Genomic DNA, 22,551 nt, shown 5'->3' on the forward strand with positions numbered 1-22,551 from the left:
TAGTGGCGTTAACGACAAGTGGTAAGCTTAAATTGATTTGCCATCGGAATCCGGGCAATGTGATGCAGACGCGTTTGGTGCATTGAATGCAACCGATTAGCATGCGATTAGTGACGGTACCTCGCAGAGCACGATTCAAGTGGCTAGTCCAGTTCGAGTAGTGGTATTAGCGCGTTGAAGATAACATATCTCGATAAGTGATGCGTATTACTGCAAGGGAAGGAGTGATAAGCCCGGTAAAAGGCCTGTGTGTGCAAACGGGCAGTGGTGAACATACTTGCGAGTGTGCGTGTTGCGCTGTGCGGGAGCGAATAATCCTCGCCGATCGTTTCAAGTACCAACTTAACCGTTTGGGTTCGCTCGTCGGAGTGGCAAAAAAAACGGCATTGCACGGACGGGTAACAACAACGTATTAGATGCCTCGCATGGAAAGTTCTCCGACAGTTGATCGAGCAAAGTTGAGCCGAGAGGAGCGCACAACCAAGCGGCTCCACAAATTTAGGTGCGAATAGGTTCCGTGGTCAGTTCCTGGTCACCAGTTGCGGGCGTTGTCGGTCGCTACTGCTGCATGAAGGTGAAGCACGGCATAACCGGCAAATTAATATGTGATTTTAATACCGAACAGTGTGTTAGCTACAGTGTGCCTCCATTGCTGTGGTAATCATTACACAATAGCAGGTGTCGAAACGCATTCGCATACCGACGATCGCTGGACAGGCAACCAGTGCGCATTGCGATCAATTGTTCGCTTGTACCATAAGGGGTAGACAACCGTACCGGAAACATGAAGGTAAGTGTGTGGGGTTGATAGAAAGGGAAACAACCATCGATCGGTGAAGCTTTCGTGACTGGAATATCCGCCCGGACCGTAGCGAAGTGCTCTTTTACCTTTTACCAGCACGTGGGTCGGATCGAATCCACTGGATCGATTTCTGCGAAATCATTGATATTAAGAGGAAGCCACTTTGTTGCAAATGGGGAAGATGTGCGACGTTCTAAACCATGACCTTCACATATCCCAGCATCTCGAATGACGTAAATTTTCGGTAGGGATTTTCAAATTCTCACCCATAAACAATACGCAGTGGCTTGAAAGTTAGGCCTGGAAGAGATATAGGTTATTTGCAACGTCAAAAAATTACTTTTTAATTATAATTATACAGCAACAGATACGCGTGGTACACCTGTGATGGCTAATAAAAGACATGTTCGAATATTTATTTATCATCATTGTAAAATTGCTTGCTATTATCTAATCGGCCATTTTGGTAGCTTGTAGTCGTACCGTTCAGTTCGTACTCTGCAACAGGTTGAGCCAGGTATATGTGAAACTGTAACCTCAATATTTGTGCAACTACCACGTGACTGTAAAACAAAGCTGTTTTTTGCGCTTAAAGTTGGTAAACACTGGTATTAGTACAATTGCTGCTGTAAAGTTATTTATCAGGGGTTAGTGATATTGAAAGGGTGGTTTTATTTCCCTTCCTCTTACGAATTGTTGTTTGCTTTTAGGTATTTGCCTGCCTTCTTTTCCTGTGCGGATGGTATGTGGGAGCATCCCAATCCCTACCCCAAACGGTAGTGCAGCGCAATGAATTAACCGAAGAGGAGATGGCAACCACCTTGGAGCAGTACGATCAGGACGTTCGATATCATTGTAATAGCAATGGGATAGCGAATTGGAATGTTGCCACGGATACGGAGAATGAGGCTTATCAGGAAGTACAGGTAGGTGTACCAGTGAACATGCAATGATTAAACCGAACGTAATATACGTATCATTCTTCAACACAGAATAACGTGTCCCTGGCGTACGCAAAGTTTCGAAATGAGTACTACGAACAGTATTTCAAAAATGCCAATGTGGAAAGCTATCAGAACGAAAAGATTCGAAAACAGCTGCGACTGTTAAAAGACCTTGGCACGGCCGCTTTACCGTCGGAAAAACTGGCCTCGTTAAATGGTGTGCTGCGAAAAATGGATATGGCCTATCAACTCGCCGAGGTATGCCCGTACACGAACCAAAATTGTGGTCCTTCCGATCAGAAATGGACACTCGACCCCGAGCTGGAGAAGGTGTTGGCTGAGTCGAGCGATTACGATGAGCTGGAGTACGTGTGGCGCCGCTGGCGCGAAGAGTCTGGCAAAAAGATGCGTTCGGATTATAAGGACTATGTGCAACTGGTGAATGAGGCGGCCCGATTGAATGGATACGAAGATTACGGTGCCTTGTGGCGTTCCAAGTACGATGATTCGAAGCTTCGGGAAACGCTGGAACGGCTCTGGAGCGAGGTGGAGCCGCTTTACGACGAGTTGCACAGCTACGTACGGTACCGATTGTTCGAGTTGTATGGCGATCGAATGGATAAGGGAAACCCTATGATCCCGGCGCATCTTTTGGGCAACATGTGGGCCCAATCGTGGGCCAATATGTACGACCGTTTGAAACCGTTTCCAAATGCAAGCTTGGTTGATGTAACGGCGAAAATGAAGGAGCTGAGTTACAATGCGACCAAGATGTTTGAGATGTCGGACGAATTTTATCGGAGCCTGGGATTGCCTAGCAGTGCGATGAGCTACGGTCCGAAGGCGGTAATTGAAAAACCACCGCAGAAGATCGTTTGCCATGCGTCGGCGTGGGATTTCTGCGATGGGGAAGATTTTCGCATAAAAATGTGCACCAACGTAAACATGGAGGACTTTGTGACAGTTCACCACGAGATGGGACACATCATGTACTATATACTGTACAAGGACCAACCGTATCTGTTTCGTACCGGTGCAACGCCCGCCTTCCACGAAGCAGTCGGCGATACCATTGCCCTATCGGTTGCCACACCGAATCACCTGCGGAAGGTAGGTTTGCTGGATGAGTATGCAGACAGCCAAGCGGACAATGTGAATGCGCTGTTCGAGATGGCACTGGAACGGGTGGCTTTCCTGCCGTTCGGTTTCTTGATCGATATGTGGCGCTGGGATGTGTTCAGCGGTGCGGTGAATGAGACGGAATGGAACGACCACTGGTGGAAATTGCGCGAGAAGTACCAAAAGGTGTATGCTCCGGTGCAGCGCTCCGAAGATGATTTCGACCCAGGAGCAAAGTATCATATACCGGCCAGCTCTCAGTACATAGCCTACTTTTTGGCGCACATTCTGGAGTTTCAGTTCTATCGTGCACTGTGCATCGAAGCGGGCCAGTATGATCCGGCGCAAAAATCCTCCCAACCACTTCACAAATGTGATTTTTACAACAGCAAAGCGGCCGGAGATAAGCTGCGTGATGGGCTTTCCCTTGGTTATAGTGAAGATTGGCAGGATGCACTTGAGAAGCTAGCTGGAGAACGAGAGATTAGTGGCAAAGCGTTGTTGGAGTACTTCGAGCCGCTGTATCAGTTTCTGAAGGAAGAAAACCGCAAATTTAAAGCTGCAGAAATGGAGGACATTGTCGAGCGATACAGCGAGCAATACTCGGTGGCGTGCAATAAACAAGTGAAGGCACAATTTGCTACCCAGGTCGATGTAGGCAATCCACAGCTGCAGCAACAACTGACGGAAGTTCTGGCCGAAAACACAAAATTCGTACTAGACAACTACAATCGCTACTTCGCTGATGTAAACCCTGGGCAGTTTCCGGACCCTTTCGTAAGCCGCCAGCTTCAATTTTTGACTCAAATATCGATCAACAAACTACCCACCCAAGATCTTGCTAAGGTGAGTAACTAATTCGTACATTTTGTAAGAATGAACGCAATGATTACTAGTTTTAAATTGCCTTTCCGCAGCTTCAAAATGCCCTGGGTAGAATGCAAAACACTTACAGTAGTGCAACGATCTGTCCGTACAGTAATCCGCAGTGTACGGATGGGAAAATATCGCTGGATCCCGAGTTGTACGAAATAATGGCCAAGTCTGAGAACTACGACGAGCTCGAATACGTATGGCAGGAATGGCGGCGCAATACGGGTCGCAACATGAAACGTGACTATGGAGATTACGTGGAGCTCATGAATCGTGCCGCTCACCTTGGAGGATACGAGGATATGGGTGCATTATGGAGATCCTCATTCGAGCAGGAAGATTTTGTCGAAGGTATGAAGAGCCTTTGGGATGAACTGAAGCCGTTTTACTCCGAGCTACATAAGTACGTACACCGCAAGCTGAAAGCGATTTACGGCGACCGAATGAAAAGCGCCAATGACAACATCCCGGCGCATCTACTCGGTAACATGTGGGGCCAGTCGTGGTTGAACTTGTACGACCGCACAAAACCCTTCGCCAACACGGTTGATCTCGACATAACAGAAGCCCTGAAAGCGAAGAACTATACCACCCGGCGACTGTTTGAAATTGCGAACGAGTTTTACGTGGGGCTCGGTCTGCCCGATAACAGCATGAGCTACGACACTGATCGCGGAGCAATGATAGAGAAGCCGACGGATGGGCGTGTGGTGACGTGTCACGCATCGGCGTGGGACTTTTGCGATCGGCAGGATTTCCGCATCAAAATGTGCACGCGCATGAACATGGAAGACTTTGTGACGATTCATCATGAGATGGGTCACATTAACTACTACATCCTGTACAGGGACCAACCGGTGACGTTGCGCAGCGGTGCCAATCCGGGCTTCCATGAGGCGGTCGGTGACACGATCTCCCTGTCCGTGGCTACACCGAAGCACTTTGAGAAGATTGGCTTGCTGCAGGGTTACAACGATACGTACGAGGAGAACATCAACGCACTCTATCAAAAAGCACTGGATCGTGTAGCTTTCCTTCCGTTTGGGCTGTTGATCGATATGTGGCGTTGGGAGATTTTCGCAGGTGATCTAGAGTATTCGCGGTGGAACGAACGTTGGTGGGAGCTTCGGGAAGAGTATCAGAAAATTTCTCCTCCAATCGCGCGCGACAGCGATGATTTCGATCCGGGCGCAAAGTACCACATTCCTTACGACAGCCAGTACGTGTCGTATTTCATTGCCCACATCCTGGACCTGCAGCTTCATAAGGCGCTCTGTACGGCGGCCAACCAGTACGACCCGCAGGATCCGTCCAAACCATTGCACAAATGCGACATTGATGGATCACGTGCGGCTGGTGATCTGTTGCGCGCGGGACTTTCGCTCGGCCGATCGGTGCACTGGTCGGAAGCATTGAAAGCCATGACGGGTGAAACGGAACTGCGGACGGACGCACTGCTTGAATATTACAAACCACTGTACGAGTTTTTGAAGGAAGAAAATGCCAAAGCAGGAAGCGTTCGAATAGCATCTGCATCGGTCAGCCTGATCTTGGCGGCATGTGTGTTGCTTCTGTTGAAATTGAATTAGGATGGTTATTTTCGTTTGTGGCAAAGGGTTTTATTTGCTCCTTTCGTTGTTGGGATTTGTTTTGGTAGATGTTTTTTTGTTTGTTTTGTAAATTGACGTTTCTGCTTACCAATTGTGAAAGGGAAGTTCATTAGTAAAAATATACTTTCTTATCGCGGGTGCGATAAGTCTCGGTGCCAACGGCCGAGAAAGGCGCGACGCAAATGCAGTACGCTGAAGTGATCGTGTATTGTGCTGGTCAGTGAACGCCAATTGATAGTTAACGATGTTAAATTACTTGAAACAGCACGGTGGGGAGGAGTTTATTTGCGTTCGTGCGGAACATTGTTGTTGTTACGTTTTGCTGAAAGTTGGAAGAGATGCACGGTGAAAAATTGATACCAAGGAGAGAATACCATTAAAATGGACTAATGTGAGTGAATAAAACTTAAGAAACGGTTTGTGCAAAAATTGGCAGTGTTGAATTGATTGGTGATTAAACACACTGATCAATCGTGTCGAGCAAAGAGAAGTAATTTTCTAAATAAACAATTGCATAGGGTATCCCAAAGAACCCCTTTTAGCAGAAATTAAATGTTTTTTTATCCGAAACTACAAGCACATCTAACATTTAAAATGCATACACATGAATAAATAAACATTTCAAATACGGAAAAGCCGTCATACTAGAAATTAAATAAACAAGCGCATTGAATTGGATTGGTTCAGCTTTGTTTGCCAAACAATATTGACGAAATATGGCGGGAACACAACACTAGCACGTGTTTAATGCCGTTCTCTCTTCCACGCATTCTCTCTCGATTGTTCTTGTACGGCAGAGAGTAGCGTGGAAAGAGAAAAGAGTGTATTTTTGACGTCGAACGGTTCTCAGTAGTTGGAGGAAAATCTATTCACCAGGCATGAGAGGAGTTACCTGCGAGGGTGTACGTTGTCACGAACGAAAAGTGTCTGTTCGACGAGAACTGTAATCATCTCCATGATTGATGACTGTGGTTAGTTTGTCAAATAACGTCTGTTTCCGATCAATTGGACAATTAAATTCGACACTAGCTTAGGTTCGACACATTTGCCGCGGGATTGGGGGGAATGCGAATCAATTGGATTCATTAACGTTGTTGATTTTAAGGGGCGCTTCTATTAGTAACGTCGTAAGTTGGTTCTAAAACAACAATTAAAACATTGTCTCTAGTTCTTGGTATTACTCGAGAATTCACTGTTTTTTTTAATATGCAATTTTTTAAATACTTTTTTTTTGTAAAAACAGGTTAAAACACTATTTGAATCATATGTTTCATTTTATTATTTGATATTTCAACTAGACAATGAACATATTTGAAGGTTCAGTTACGTTTTCTTTTGTGTAGGAACATTGCAATTGTTTGGTTTTAGGTAGATTCCTCCCTTATCCTCCATCGCAGACAGAGCACTAATTACTGATCGTTCGTTTGTTCAATTAACGAATTTTTCTTGCGGCACGCACCCAATATCCCAGGCTCGTGCGTTTACGGAAACCAGCTGGGAAATTCACGAAGAGGAAACGATACCATCTCTAGCACGACATGCTCATGAGTTGTCGCGAAGAATCTCCCGAACGAAAACGTTCCTATAAAACGGCAGCACTCAGCGTCTGTGCCCGTTAGTCGTGTCCGTGCCGTGCGTGTAAAGAAGTACATTGTCGGTTTGTTCGCAGCTCCAACATTGACCAGAATGGTAGCGAAACCATGACAGTGTAAGATGCGTCTTTTAGAGGTTCGAAAATGTATGAGCAGCGTGTGTGTATGTTGTGCCTTTCGTCAGCTTAACAAGCGATTGTGATTTAATGTTAGATCGTAACAGGAGACGTATGTTTGAAGGTCATGGTGACAGAGGAAATTTGACAACGGATGCGGCATAACATTGAGTGCTGGTGGCGCCAGCAGATGATAGTATGTTAATTTTGCGTGAGCCAAACTGTATGGTGCAGCTTTGATCGTCCGATAATGTGCGGCGTGTAGTTCAAAGTATCGGAAAACTTAGCAGTGCTTAGAAATGATGGAAATTCAGTTGGCCACAGATGGTGCGAAACGGTTAAGCTTCATGATTGACACCGATAATGAAACAGTCAGTGAAAATCCTCTCCCTATTGGTGGTTGTTGTTTGCTAAAGCAGCAAGCGCTTGCTGGTCGTTCGGTCGTTGCTGTTTGCTGCCAATCATGCCGGGAGCGTATGTTAACCATCCCTTAGGTTATGGGACGGACATAAAAATATGAATCGATTTGCTTTTACGACTGGTGCAGAAAAATGTGATTCGCATTTTCGTACGGTTGATTACCGTAGATGGACAGCCGATGAATGATGAATGGCTTGCTGTGTTGTTATTTATTTAACATTTATATATTTTACTTTACGATAAAAGTATTTTATTTATAAAATAGCTAAAAATTTCACCATTTTGCATTGCGTTCTAACAGATGAAGTATCTATAGCTGAATACGTTCATAGCTGCACAATTGTGGAGTGCCTGTAAAAGAATTTTATGTTTATTTGAAACAAGTTCAGGTATGTTACAAGATATTACAGTTTCTTGTGAAGAAGTTCGTGATTTTCGTTGATTTGATTCTAGTATTACGAAACAAAACATGCTTTTCACAGAAGAGTGTATGTTTGTACGCTTGACTTGGCAATGTTTGAAGAAATTAATTTGTTCCTTCGAATCCCTTTTAGGATGAATCATTAACGAGTTAAAGCCTGTATATGTGTTCATCTTCACGTAAAAGGATTTTCTGCTCGCCGAGCCGAGCGTAACACTACAAATAGAAGCTTTAGGTTAAAGAAATTGACGGTCGTAATTGAGTAACATTCGTTTTCAGATCTCTAATTAAATACCACACGCTGTTAAAATCGAAAACAACATCGCATCCTTTGCACCAGTTTCCTATATGCTCTTAATATGCTGTTGGAAAATAGGAAAGAGAGCATTAGAATAAAATTAATTCGTAATTGAAACAAATTGATCTTGATACCTTGAGGATTTGCAGCAAGATTTCCAAGAAGTGTCCAAAAGTTGAAATTGGTTTGAAATTACTAGAGAATGTTTAAATCCCAATTTCTACAAACTGTTCTGAAATACGTAGAATTTCCTTTCCTAATTATAGTCAAACATCACCCGGAACAATCGGAGCAAATTATCAGTTAAAGCTGACAGTTCTTTGGAAGGATGTTGCTTGAACATCATTTTTGTATTCTTCGCCTCAAGCATCAGTTTGTTCGATAGCATGGCAGTAAAACGTCTCCCGAGTATACAAAATCGTCAAAAGTTTTGACAATACACTTTGGGCACGCCGCGACGATTCAAGATAAAATTAGTAGATTGACAAAAAAGAACGAATAAACCGAAAAAATCGCGTAGTAGGAAATGTGTCAGAGAACTAACAGCACCGGTTTGCGATTCGGTGATAGCGGTGGTTTGTGAATCTTCTGGTATTTCATTAAATTTCACTGAGATTTCTTGTTCTTGGAAGAACGGTCGGGCCGGGATATGCAAGACGATATCTTGTATGTGTGGAAGAAATTGTTTTTAATGCTAATAAGTCTAAATATTGTTGATTAAGATTAAAATACGGTACGTGACGGTAATTGGTGCAAAATGTTCTGAACTGATATGAAGAGGGACCGTTATCGCTAAACAAATTAAAGAGCGAAATAATATATTTACGGTTTTAAAATTCGTAATATAAAGGCCTGGCATCCCAATAGTAGAGAACAATAAAATAAAATGTTCTTTGGTGTAAACACTGGGACCAGCAGAGGTATAGAAACATATTGAAATTAATTTTACTCCAGAGTGTCAGAGAATTTAAAAAATACTACTTTTAAAGTGCTAATTTGACAAAAAATAGTTTTCTTATCTCTTCTTTTCTTCCTGTATTTGTTTCTACATAATAGAAGCAGAAAGTTTCTCCTGCTTTTGAAAGTAAAGACGGCATCTAAAAAAATGAATCAGAACTCGGGAATCAGAACATGAGGTGATGTTTGTTCTAAGAAGTTTGTAGCGCGAGTGTTCCACATAACTGATTTTATATCCTTCATCTCTAACTGCTTATTGAAGGGCCTATAAAACCAGCTCACGTGCAAACCATTTATTTCAAGTGCGTTATCCAGTGCACTGCGTAAGGATGATTCCAATCCCAAATTGGGGAAGGTATGTAGACGATTTGCCGAAGACATAAAACCCTGTTGATACAATTGTCGCTGCTCAGTTGCACTGCTGAGAGTATTGGTAGCCGTAGTGCCCTTGAATTCTTGAGTGAAGAAGCAACCGGTGGCAATTGTTTTTATTGAGGTTTTACATACTGAGTGTCTTTATCATTGCCTTCACAGTATAAATGACGTGAATACAAACGCAGTACAAACGTTGTATGACCGCACACGAAGAGATGGAGTAAGTTTCGTTGAGAATGTCAAATGAAGAACACTTGGGATTGCGATTGATGCACATCGAGTAAAAGCAGCTGATGATTTGCTAATTATGTTCTCCTGATGGCAGAAACGATTCTAGTCGGTATCAGCATTGTGTTTCTATGTTATTATGGCTGCAAAGAAAGGGCGCATAGCATAATAAGACGATACATATTCGAATGTTTCGCACCATTAGATTTAAACCACCATCTAAAAAGGGAGTTAGAGAGTACAATCAAAAAAGTATGACAATCTCGAATAATTTGATGCTCTGTATAGGCGTGGATGAAATGGAATCAACGCTAAGGAAGGAGACAAAAATGTGCCATTAAGCTAACAAACCACTGAATCGGGATAATTGTGAAAAACATTGATTTCAAATTAAAACATATTTTTGTGTGCATCACTCTTCAACGAATACGTTGGGCAAAGTATAATCAACTACCAGGCTGCTCCATCCGGTGTGAACACGGTTCACACGTTGGTGTAAACGGTTTGACTTTTTCCTTAAATTAATTCAAGCTATCCATTAATCATCTTCGACACCTATCTAGTATCTAGCTTGGAGTCTGGCTGGAAATCAATTTGTTACAAATTTCGGTGATCTCTGAACTGGAAGCTTATGGACGGTGGATGTAGCAAGGGGATAAGAGTCCTTTATCCACCTAGAGGAAGTAGTTGAGGCGACAGAGCAGCTGCCGCTATGTAATAAATCATCATTCTGTTGAAGGGGTTTCATTATTTGCTCATATCACTAGAGAGAAAAAAAAACGAAAAGAGGTGAAACAAATTGTCAGGTTTAGATAAAAAAACACGAACTAAATTGTGTACAAAAATAGCTTTGCAAATCCTATTGTAGGGATTTAAAGCAGAACTTAAAGTTATCTGTAAGAACAACGCCCCACAATTCCGTTGAACAAAACCGAGGAATGAAAATGTGTGTTGAAAACATCAGAAACGATTGCACCACAAGGCAAGGCAAATTCTATCGCCACCAAGAGTATTAGCACCATCAACAAGGTAAAATCTTGTCCTCACTTCTGTAAAGTGCAGACATGTGGGAAATTCGCACCAAACGCGGAAACATTTCCATTATCAGATATCATCTTTAAACACCGTTTCGGTTCATTGGTGCATTGAGACGCAGCGAGGTATGCATGTAACAAAAGATCGGTCCAAAGATGTGTTCCATTTGTGGGTAAAATTTATGCTAATTTGGGTGCCACCCAGCGAGTTGAACGCTGTTTAGAACCGGCGCTCGAAAGAAAGGCCCTGAAGAATGCGGCCCGTCCATAAGGCTAAATGCAAACACTAGCAAAACTGTCCGTCGGTTTCCTCGTCCGCTGTTTTGAATGGCAGTGAGTAAACAGAAAGATAAAAATAACCGTCTGAAGTGGTGTGATCTGGTTGTGAAAATGTTGGCTACGTAACATTGACCTAGAACATGAAGATGTGGACGCTGTTTTGAGTGAAATTGTGATGTTTTGATAGAACTTTGCAAGCCGATAGAATTCATTATTGTTTTACATTACATGGTAAATTTAACATTTGTATCGCAGTGTATTTCATGTCATTAACTTTACGGTAAAATGGCACGGGTTGAAGCAAGTGTGATACTACATGGATATCAAAGAAACTACGTACAGTCATTTCCCGACTTACGCGAATAATGCGCGGCAAACAAAATTCAAGTGACTGAATTTTTTTTCGTAAGTCGAATTGCCTTTATAATATCGTTTAAAATTAGTATTCATGGATCGAATAATTCTTTTCACCTTACTTACAACATACATAACTGATATTTTTACAAATGTTTCGACGATGAGAGTAAAATTTTACCAAAAGAAATTAAAAAAAAAATTAAATTGAATATGCTTTTTTGAAAGTGTGAGAAATTATTCAAATTATAAATTTTAATTCCACATTCCATAATTTTTAACGGACTGTCAACGTCGCGTAACTCGGGAAATGACTGTAATCGTAACACAAATTGTGCTGCGGCCAGAAAAATAATGTTTTTCTTTCTCTTAAATCAACAAACATACACACGCAAACACACCTCTAGTTAAGCACCAGTCTTTAGAAAAATTTTCCGCGTTAAGGGAGGATACGGAAACCCCACTCTATACAGATTTTCACTGAGGTGCGAGCGTTAAAAATCTAAAAAATAGCCATGTACGGAATGCTACTGGAAAGCGTGCAACATTTTGTACAGGTATGTAAAGCAAATTTTCTTTTTATGTTGTTATGAACTCTCGTTTGCGTTTGCTCTGCTTTGGAACTCGGGATGTTTCATATTTAATAATGGGAGCAAAAATGCATGACCCATTAAAGACGGATTGTTGCGGAGGTGACGGAGCGCTCTGAAGTGAGAACCATACATTAGAGAAAGCCCTTTTGTGTTGTGTTGTAGGATCGTAAAAAATGTAGGTAATTTGCGTTATATTTGCTGTCTTAGATCCTTCGCTGTCATCTGGTGCAAATTTTATGTTGTTTTGTTTGTGCTTCGCTGAGTATAAACGTGTGAAACAATATTTTTTGCATCTCTTGGGACTGGTAGACATTTGAAAAACTTGTTGACGTTTTATCTCCCACCTTTAAGTTAATGCGTTTTCTTATCCAGACAATTTCTTTCTTTATCTCATTGATAATTTTGCAATGAGCACCAAGAAACTTAATGAAATTGATACGACAGTATAAGCTGATGTATGTGACATTTTTTAACTTCAATTTAGAAGTTATCTCAATAGATGCAAATCTCGGCTTACAAGCTCAGGGAAGGTTCAGGTTCTCAGTTACAAGCTGAAGTATCGTTGGTCTTGGGATGTTAGTGTCGCAGCTAATCTAAATTGATAAATTTGACAATGCTATAATCTTTCGATGTTTTGAACAAATACCAGAGGGGTGGTGGTTATGAACTAATTCTTTATTTTGGTAAGTTGCGGGTAGGGGAGGTTTGAGACTGAACTTTTACGTCAGAAGACAATGTTGTGGTAGATTTTTTTAAGGGACACCTCTCGAGATGCCCTCCGGAACACGTGTATGGAGGTGGGTTAGAAGCGTCATCCATTTTATAAGTCCCTTTTTCACTTGGGGCGTTCAATACATGGAAGGTAAAAACATTTTTACACAATAACTATTCTTCGGGATTTGCTAGAAAACGGGGGCCTCAGAGGCCTGCTAATCCGCCTTCGTTTGATTCGCCACCTGTAATAGAAATATAATCCTCGCACAGTTTTGCACATATTACTTCTAAATTTTATTTTTAAACATATTACTATTTTTATTAGAACATATCTATTCAGAAATTTCGTAAAGGCCTTGTTATTGATTTTTTGTACACTCAATCAACTAATTCGTATAAAGGGGGACTACATTTATTTTTATTTAATATTCACAAAGGACATCTCTGCATGGTTTTGAAAACGCAACATAAGTAAAGTCTGTTTATTAAAAAATGGAAGAAATTTCTGGTGATAAAATCTAATTTACTTCTCCTTTCAATACCAGCATCGGTTAAAAATACCCTAATTGGTTACGGAAAGTCGCCAGCGACATTTTGAAAGTTAGATAAATTATTATCATTGTAAATAATTTAAATTGCGCTTAAATTTGTTATCCATTTTCTATTTAAACTCTTACTATATGTCCAATTTATGTCCATCGTTCATGTATTTTTTTACAAAAATTGTATTTTTTTTGTAAAAAAATTGTATTGTATTTTTCATATACACAAAAGGTATTAAGTATTACTTATGATTAAAGTCGAATAGAAGAGCTACCACAAAGAAGTGGTTTGATGGTATCAAGCTACCATTAAAGTCGACTTCTACAAATAAAATCATCTTCATTGTCATCGTTCTTCATCATCGTTGCTTTCCGTGTCAAAAGAATATTGACTTACTAAGCAAGTTTAGGATGGTGATTCTTGACTGAGGCAAAGGTGACCTGACAAAAGCAGTAGTTGATAATTGTTAATTGATACTGTCGCTCTACAATGGTGCAAAGTTTATTATATCCGGAAGACCATCGGTACAGTTTATCTATTCAGGTTAGGGTAGATACTTATGTTGAACTGGCTTCTGCTTGAAGACTACAGCATTTATGTTATCGATTTATGAACAAGGTTTTGTACGTTGATGTTTTTATCAATACGAGGAGGGTAGGTTATCACGAATGCACTTATTTGCTTGTACAATCGATTTTGGATATTGGTTTCATGGGGCCATTTGGTGTATTGTAGGTAGGAAATAAAAGTCGGAAGCTTATTGTCTTTTGTTTTCAAATTTTGCAACAACCGTGCAACAACAATCGACAATGGTGCAGTTAGTTAATTAATATTCCAGAACATTCCATAGCGATTTTATACAGAAAATACCGATCGAGAATTCAAATCACGTTGTATTTGTGTCTTTGAGTTGTTTTTCATTTTCAATAATCTGTTGAAGAGCAGTGTAGATTGAATTGAAGTTTTTTTTACTAATAATTTGTTAATATCAAAATTTGATTTTTAACAGCTGGAGTATGGGGAATTTGTTTGGCGCCAGGCATTGCTCACTACGGGATGTAAAAACACCGTGTTTAACACACATCAGGTATGGTAGCGTTGCAGTGTTAGCAAATTATTTGAATGTCAAATCGATTCTTATGCTGCTTTCGCCCTTAGCTCTACCCCGATAACCTGATACCGGACCTTGCGGCAGCCCTGTCGGCCATCACCGGGAAACCAATCGACGAGTTTATGATATTTTTCGGCCGGTGTTTTGTCAGATTCTTCAGTAACTTTGGCTACGATGAGCTGATCAAGGCAACAGGGCGGTATTTCTGTGATTTTCTACATTCGGTCGACAACATCCACTTGCAGATGCGCTTCACATACCGGAAGATGAAAAGTCCTTCGATGCAGTTGACTGAGGTAGATGAAAATGGAGCTGTACTCGTATACAGAAGCACGCGAACAGGATTTTCCAAGTACCTTCGGGGGCAGCTGTTGGAGATTGCCAAGCAGCTCTATGGGATGGATGTAAGCATCAAGGTGCTGGAAAGCCAGAATGATACGCCAGGTGGAACATCGGGACCAATTTCAATACAAGGTGGTCTTAAGACGGTCATAGTGAAGTACCGCTTGGACTTTGATAATCGTGAATATGTACGTGTTAAGCATGGTTTGCATGAGAGAAGGGATAAATATTAAATATAACGTTTTGTACGCCAGATGCAACGCCGCGTTCACATCAAAGCACATCCATCACAGCTGCAACTGACGCCGGTAAATAGCAAGTTGTTGCTAAATCTGTTTCCCTTCGCTCTGATACTGAACGAGGAAATGAAAATAACTGCCGTGGGTGAGAAAATGATCGAATCGTGGATGCTGAACAATGGGAAACGATCGCCCACGGAATTGATTGGGGCGAAAGTAACAGAGCACTTCAAACTTCGCCGACCGAGCGGTATTACGTTTACCTGGGAAAATGTATGTATCCCATCGTCGACAAAAGACACGATGACAAATGAACGATTTAATCTCTGTTTGTTGTCTGGTTTCGTAGATAAAACGACTGCAGACCGTTCTGTTTGAGATACAATTGCTCAAGGGATCATCAGCGAAAGGATCGAAGGATGTGGCCAAACAATCGGAAACGACAGTATCGCAAGTGGATACGAGCTCCTCCACTGAAGATACGGCAAAAATAATGACCTCCATTCCCCGTCGAGGATCTCAAGGATTGCGAAGCATTTTGTTGAAGGGGGAAATGCGCTATATAAAAGACATCAACTCGCTCGTGTTTCTGTGCAGTCCTCTGTAAGTGTGTGGTGTGATCGAGGGAAACTTGAGGTATTAACACATTCATTTGAACATCTTTCTTTTCTGAACAAATGAACGTCGTTCTCAACACTGCAATTGGCAGAATTAACAACCTGGAGGAGCTGCGTGAAATGGGCCTTTACCTGAATGATCTCAATCCCCATGGTCTAAGTCGCGAGATGGTGTTTTCCGGGTTTTCGCACTACTCTCGACTCGATCTGATGTGCGAACGTGAGGAGCAGCGAGCGGAGGAGTTGGAAACATCGCTTGCCCTCGCCGATTCCTGGAAACGGCAAGGCGATGAGCTGTTGTACTCCATGATTCCACGCTCAATTGCGGAACGATTGCGCGAAGGTCAGAATCCTCACGAGACGTGCCAGAGCTTTGAAGAAGTGACGGTACTGTTCGCTGAGGTGCAGGAAACGATCACCGGTGATGATTCGATCAAGTACGCCATGACCACGGTAAACACACTGAATGCCGCTTTCAGTGCGTTCGATGAATTAATCCATTCCCCGATGGCCTATAAAGTGGAAACCGTCGGGAAGGTCTACATGGCCGTTAGTGGAGCCCCAGATATAAACCCATTTCATGCGCAGCACATGGCCGATCTGGCGTTGGATATGTTGCAAAGCATACGGCAACTGAATTTACCTGGCGTAGGAGTCAAAATTGGGTTTCATTCAGGACCTATAGTCGCTGGCATCGTGGGATTAAAGGTACCGAGATATTGTCTGTTCGGTGATACAGTGAATACGGCTTCACGCATGGAGAGCAGTAGCGAGACGGATTGCATCCAGGTGTCAGGATACACTGCTCAAAAGCTTAAAAAGCTAGGATATGCGTTGTCGTACCGTGGCAAGGTAGCCGTAAAGGTAAGCTGACTAATAATGACATACCGTAGGCTAAAATGCTAAAAAATGTGAATTTAATCGAATTTTGTTTTAACTAGGGCAAAGGAGACATGGAAACATATTGGCTACAGGGACCAGCGCCCAAAAAGAAATCGAAATAGTGGCACTCACAGTCGACCAGGTAGTGCCTTTAGTTGTGAAAATATAAAGAGGATTTACCAACATAAATTGTTGAGTACTTGACACCGAAGCGTCTATTTTGCTGTTGTATGTAACTGCACGGTGAAAATGATCAATAATCAGACAATTTGCACCTGTCACAGAAAAAATAAAACAGAATGTTTCACAAAATGGATATTTCATAATAAATGAATGAATGTGAGGTAAATTAATTTAGATTTCAACAATTTTGTTGAAGTGCCCGGTATTTGAGTGTGATACACACGGACGCAGCCAGAGTACGCAGCCAGTCCATGCAGCCGTTATTTACAGCTAATGTACGCAGTTGTTCACGTGTGCTTTTCGAAATAAAATCCTTTTTGGGCAGGAGGGTTTATTTTGTTTGAGTTGGGAACGTTGTAGTGGTGCTTTTTTGGGTTTATTTGAAATTGTTTTTGTTTGAAATTAGGGCAGTTGGTCTTCTGCAAGCCTGTCACATGTTTTTCACCCTCATCATTGTTGGATCTTCAGGCAGCAGAAAGATACCCTAGCAAGTAGTAACCTAGGCAAGTAGTAATAGTAAAAGCAATTGGTCACACTGGTTTTACTAGTGAATGACAATTGCAATTGCTGTAGTACAAAAGCAATTGCTTGCGGGGATATAATCCGAAGATGCCAATAATTAACAGTTGTAAAATTTGGATGCAATCGATGGGAAAACAGGAATTATGCCTTTCTCCTTCGATAACTCATCAGGATAAGTTTTTTTCTTTCTAGAATATGATCTATTTTACATTTGAAATAATTCTCGATTACTCTAGCTAGCCACCAACAACATGAACAATATCCGAAACGCTCTTGGCTGCTCCTTCGCAGATGATATTATTATTATTACGTTATTGTCATGTAAAAATGTGCATTGAATATTTTCGCTGCGCGCCTGGATTGCATGTGAATGCATGCGCCTGTCTGCCAAAGGACAATTTAATCTGAAAATTCATTCTGTGATATACTATCATACATCTTATAATATGTTATATTAATGTAATGTTATAACATTAAGACATTAAGATATAGTACCTGTCCGTTTTCACCAACCCAAGAGGCTCTTTTATTAATAGTTAATGGAAATTATAGAAAAAATTAGCGCTTGTTGTTCAAAAGCTCCGTTGCAAAGCTCAATCGATGTGTTGTCGGATCGAATAACGCGTGTTTGGAGGATGTATTAGAGACCATTCAACAAAATTAACCATCATAACACTCACAGCCAACTCCATAAGTAGTGATCCAATCCAAGTACGGTATAATGGCAGTAAACATTGCTGGAAAACGATTTTTACCGCATTCAAACTCAGGGATCTCAAGCGAAATTCCGATCAATTCCCAAGATGTGCCATTCATCACTACTAAAGGATCACCGCTATCCCCCTGTAAAATAGTTATTCATTAAATGAAACATTCATTCATTCTAGTATTACAGTAATTCTAATCTCACTTACTGTGCATGCGGCTCCATCCTTTGATATAAACTTTGTAGAACCCCCACACAGATTATTCGCAGTTGCTCTGGAGGTCAAACTGGTGGTGGCCATGTAGCAGACGACAGGAGAAAACATTTGCAGCTCGTATTCCTGCAAAACATCAACTAAGCCTCCTCCGGCATGATTGGCACCCCAGCCAATTACGGTAGCCTTTGAGACGGGAGGAGATTTTGACACGGCAGTTGGTAGGCAGATTGGTGTGAAGCTCGTTAGCGGGTTTTTTAGTATCAGCAGTCCAATATTGTTAGCAAATTGGTTTCTGCTTTTAAAATCGGGATGGGTGTAGATAGTGCCTATTTCTTCCGACGACATTGATGTATTTTGGGACCGATCGTACACGCCAAGCAATGCCCGTATTTCCGTTTGTAAGGGCATGCTGGCGATAATGGTGGCGGTGGTGATAATTGCACGGTCGTTGATTAGTGCTCCGTGACCGGACGGACTGTCCAGGTATGTTATCAAAACGATAAACGGGTATTTGCTGTCGGACGATACGTCGGTTGCACCAACGATTCGTTGAAAAGGTCTGTAGAAACACGAGCCTAAGCAACATCAAACGCTTTATAATGCAGACGATGAAAATGCACATTTTGTTGCATGCAGGAGAAGAGGGAGAGGGAGGGGGAGCGGAGGTTGGGAATTTAGGGCTACTACTAACTACTTACTAAAGCACGTCGAACACGTCGGAGGGGATGGGGGAGGAACAGCTTTCAATGTTGCGGTTGCCCGATTATCATCGTCGAGTTTAGAAAACTCCTGTACGTCTGACACCTTTGTAGGTTTGTTCGGTTTGCTAGGTCGAAGGACGAAATTCCCCAGCCCGTTGGGCAAACTACCGGTCAGCTGGCTAGTGACGGTTTGTAGCAAAATGGAACTATTGACCAGCGATTGCGAATTGTTGACAAAACTCACTAGTGGTAAGAAGGACCCGGAAGTGGATGTGGTTACAGAAGTTGTGGGAGGACTAGTGGTAGACGTAGTAGCAGCTATTGTGGTTGGCCCATTAGACTCAGTGGATGATGTAGTCTCATTAACTGCAGTGGAGTTAGTTTCTGACGATTGCATTACTGGTTCATCGTTACTGGGGCGGTTTATATTGAAACCGAAAATATTCGATAGTCCATTTTGAACGTTGGGGCCGAATTGGCCGGCAAGATTTTGTGCCGCCCCGGTTGCATTGTTCCATGACGCTTGGGACGCATTGATGATGCCTTGGATCGGATTCGATGAACCCGGGCTGTCAGTCGACCCGGATGCAGGCTGATCGTTGCTGGGCCGGTTGCCCAGCCAACTAGCCGATCCAAAGATACCATTTTGCACGTTGGTACCCCACGAACTGGTGATTTCCTGTGCTGAATTGGTGGCGTTGCTCACGGTGGTGACAATTCCGGGCACTGGGTTGGGCAAAGGATCGTTCATGGCAGTGTTATTCGTTTGCGGCGTAGGCTCGGCAGTAGTGCTGGATGGTATGGCGAAAAAGTTGCTGGCGCTGTGATTCGATCCCGGCACGCTACTAAACAAATTTTGGATCACACTCGGCAGACCTGGTTTATACGCAGGAGCGTGAAGCACTTGCATATCGCTTGAAGGAGGAAGTACAGCTCCTTGCTCGGCGGAAGGTGAAGGCTTTGTGGTGTTTTTCACTGCCTGGCTGAGGAACGCACCGATCTGGGCGGCATTCTGTGGAACGGGCCATTTCGAATCAGGTGGGACGTTGTTCGTAGTTTGATTTGGCAGACTATTGCCGACTGTGAAGGGTTTCACGAACGATTGAACTGTTGGGCGCACATTGGAAGATTTCTCTACGAACCCATGGTCACCATTGTCGGAAGAAGGGCCTTGTGCATCCGGCGATCCTTTACTCGTTACTGTTGCTTCTTCATGGTGCTGCAAATATGGAGAGATACATACAATTAACAAAACAAACATCTACAGAAAGCACAAAAGGCAGGCGCCCAATAGAGATGGTCAGAATTTCATTCACAGCTTACTTTCCCAGGGTGCGCGTAGGATATCACTAAACCACTGAAGAGCCAAATCTGCACCGAAAACAGTTGCATCGTTTCTGCCAAACAATTTCCACTTCTGTCCTGTGCGAGTGTTACCGACGGACTGAGCTGCGCTATGCCCAATTCAAACGTTTTGTTCTCGCGGAGATACACCGGAGAGTGAGTCCTGGTTCTTTTTAGTTGTTTTTATTTTTGTGTGCACCACAGAGCTGATTTTATTTTACGAGTACTTTTGATTTTCGATGGTGAAAGCAAAACACAAAAAAAACTTCATGAAACGATCGTTATCGGTGGAATCGGCAGAAAACGGCAGGCGGTACAGTTATGCCGTTGCACAAAATTCTTGTAGAACAGGTTTACGTTTTCGGTTCAGAAGAGGTCATTGGCTTTTGATGCACATTTTCGAAATGAGCTTCCATTGCAGTAGAGGCAATTCGTACGCCAGCTAGCAAACACCAGTACCAAGAACAAGTTTGTTTTGGAGTAATAAAAAGAAAAGGGAAAAGTTGCTTTTAAAATTGGTGCTGCATTAAGAAGACTTTTATTTCGATGTTTCCTTTAAGATTTGCAATAACATCCTGAGGATTGGCTGCGCATCCAGGGAATGAATGCGTGCAGCTTGGTGAATATAGCTGGTTGATTCGTTCTTCCACAGCCAACACCGGGAATTTGAAGCGTTATACCGACGAGCGTCATGAATGATGGATCATTTCTCCAGGGATACATAAGACCGGCTCCTTCATCTCCCTGGGCGAAACGGAAACAGAAATCCGTTAAATTTATATTGCGTTTTTTGATCATTTGAGCGTGCGCTTTCTTACGTCGCAGGAAGTTTTATGCTGTTCCTTGGATGCGGGACCAAATATGCCACCGCAAATGTTGTTCTCCGTCGAATTGGGATAGGCAAGGCGACATTCTTCAACCGAGTATAATGGAATCGCTACTGATTGCAAGCTTTGCCACGATTCTCCGCCAAGCTCGCGCGCTCCCCAACCGGCCAGAACTGCTTCGGCACCGGAAAATGTGTCCACTGAGGTGGGCAAGCAGATGGGCATGAAGCTGTCGGTGATTGTGACAGGGAACGCCAACTGCAGCAGTCCAATATTGGAGTTCAGCGGATTGCTTGCAGTGTACTGTGGATGAAGCTTGGTCCTGGTGACGGAGAACACTTTTGCAGTCGCATTGTCGGTGGCGGATTTCGGATCGAACACTCCGAACAGAACCTTGATATACTTGAAAATAATCATATTGGATATGATCGTACCCGAGGTAAGCACGACACGATCATTGATCAGTGTTCCAGTGCCAACGTTTTGACCATAGTATTGCAACAAAGCTATCCAAGGGTATTTACTGTGCGGTGTAACATCTGTTCCACCAACAACACGTTGGGATGCAGTTTGCTGTGGCACACCACAAACTACGTAATGAAAGGATTAAATTTGTATCGTTGTGCATGTTTTGTTGTATCGTGTATCTTACCCATGGTACAGTTCGTGGGACAGAACGACGGTTGCGATGATGATGTTGACGCAAAAGTGCTTGGAATTGGGCGAACGGGATTCCAACCGGTGGAGACCGAAGCTTCATTCGGTTGGTTAGATCCGAAGACGGAACTGATGCCATTCTGAATAGAACTCCCAATGTTCGAAAAAGTCTCCTGAACAGCGGTTATACCACCACTAACGATCCCACCAGAGCTACTAACCGATTGGTCACTGAGTGGGCGGTTGGTGAGGGTTGATAGGACCAGCAGAAAGTTGCTAATGCCGTGCTGGATGGGTCCGGAGTTCGACGCATGCTGCTCATCATGTACAGGCGTGTCAGATGGTACGGGTTTATAGAGATTTGAAGTGCGATTCTGTAGCTGTTGTAGAAAATCATGGAAAATGGATAAAGTGGGCTTGATTTTTGTCTCATTACTAGCACGATTGTGTTTCGCATCGAGACTTTGCTGAATAGACAGATAAGTGGCAATTAGATATTTCAATGGTGATCCGACAGCGATGGGCTTTGATGTAACAGAACCGCTTATCTGTGGCATGTAAAAGAAGATATGGAAGGTTGTAGAATTTAGAAACAGAAATGAATGAATGCTGCAACATGGATACCTCTTGTCCGCAAATGCAAATCGTAGAACAGATAAGGAAGAGTGCAGTACAGTACGCCATAACTAACTCTTTGTCAACCGAATTTATCAAAAAACGCCTTAAGAATGTTGACCCGTGGGCTGTTATGAGCGCTTTTATGTCGGCAATGAATTATAAAAAAAAACCCCGAAGAGAAGCTGATGCCGCATGGCAGAGAAGATGTACGAAGCATGGCACCATTCTGTCAGTTGTTCAACGAACAATATGTGTATGTGGTGTGTGCGCAAGAAGAAAACAAACAGGTTATTTGCATCAAGCTGTCAAAGCT

The 22,551-nt window shown here is 42.6% G+C and overlaps 3 protein-coding genes and 1 pseudogene across 3 annotated transcripts; 2 read left to right on the forward strand and 2 right to left on the reverse strand.

The window, feature by feature from the left end:
• Window positions 1-150: 150 nt before the first annotated feature.
• LOC128298922 (angiotensin-converting enzyme-like) lies at window positions 151-5,585 on the forward strand. The gene is made up of 4 exons (XM_053034736.1): window positions 151-790; window positions 1,513-1,728; window positions 1,795-3,711; window positions 3,783-5,585. The coding sequence occupies exons 1-4, from the start codon at window positions 785-787 to the stop codon at window positions 5,325-5,327; spliced, it is 3,684 nt and encodes a 1,227-aa protein (XP_052890696.1). The 5' UTR covers window positions 151-784; the 3' UTR covers window positions 5,328-5,585.
• Window positions 5,586-11,841: 6,256 nt separating this feature from the next.
• On the forward strand, window positions 11,842-16,771 carry LOC128298925 (soluble guanylate cyclase 89Db-like). The gene is made up of 7 exons (XM_053034740.1): window positions 11,842-11,979; window positions 14,282-14,359; window positions 14,431-14,913; window positions 14,980-15,237; window positions 15,314-15,567; window positions 15,674-16,445; window positions 16,523-16,771. Exons 1-7 carry the CDS (start codon window positions 11,938-11,940, stop codon window positions 16,583-16,585), a joined length of 1,950 nt encoding a protein of 649 aa, XP_052890700.1. The 5' UTR covers window positions 11,842-11,937; the 3' UTR covers window positions 16,586-16,771.
• Window positions 16,772-17,828: 1,057 nt separating this feature from the next.
• Window positions 17,829-20,184, reverse strand: LOC128310655 (polycystic kidney disease protein 1-like 3). Its single transcript, XM_053047356.1, has 5 exons — window positions 20,116-20,184; window positions 19,971-20,011; window positions 18,790-19,823; window positions 18,083-18,666; window positions 17,829-18,011 (listed from the first exon to the last, which is right to left on the reverse strand). Exons 1-5 carry the CDS (start codon window positions 20,182-20,184, stop codon window positions 17,829-17,831), a joined length of 1,911 nt encoding a protein of 636 aa, XP_052903316.1.
• Window positions 20,185-20,691: 507 nt separating this feature from the next.
• LOC128298932 (proclotting enzyme-like) lies at window positions 20,692-22,304 on the reverse strand (annotated as a pseudogene).
• Between the last annotated feature and the right edge of the window lie 247 nt (window positions 22,305-22,551).

This window comes from Anopheles moucheti, chromosome 2, assembly GCF_943734755.1.
Source record: "Anopheles moucheti chromosome 2, idAnoMoucSN_F20_07, whole genome shotgun sequence".
NCBI classification, from domain to species: Eukaryota; Metazoa; Arthropoda; class Insecta; order Diptera; family Culicidae; genus Anopheles; species Anopheles moucheti.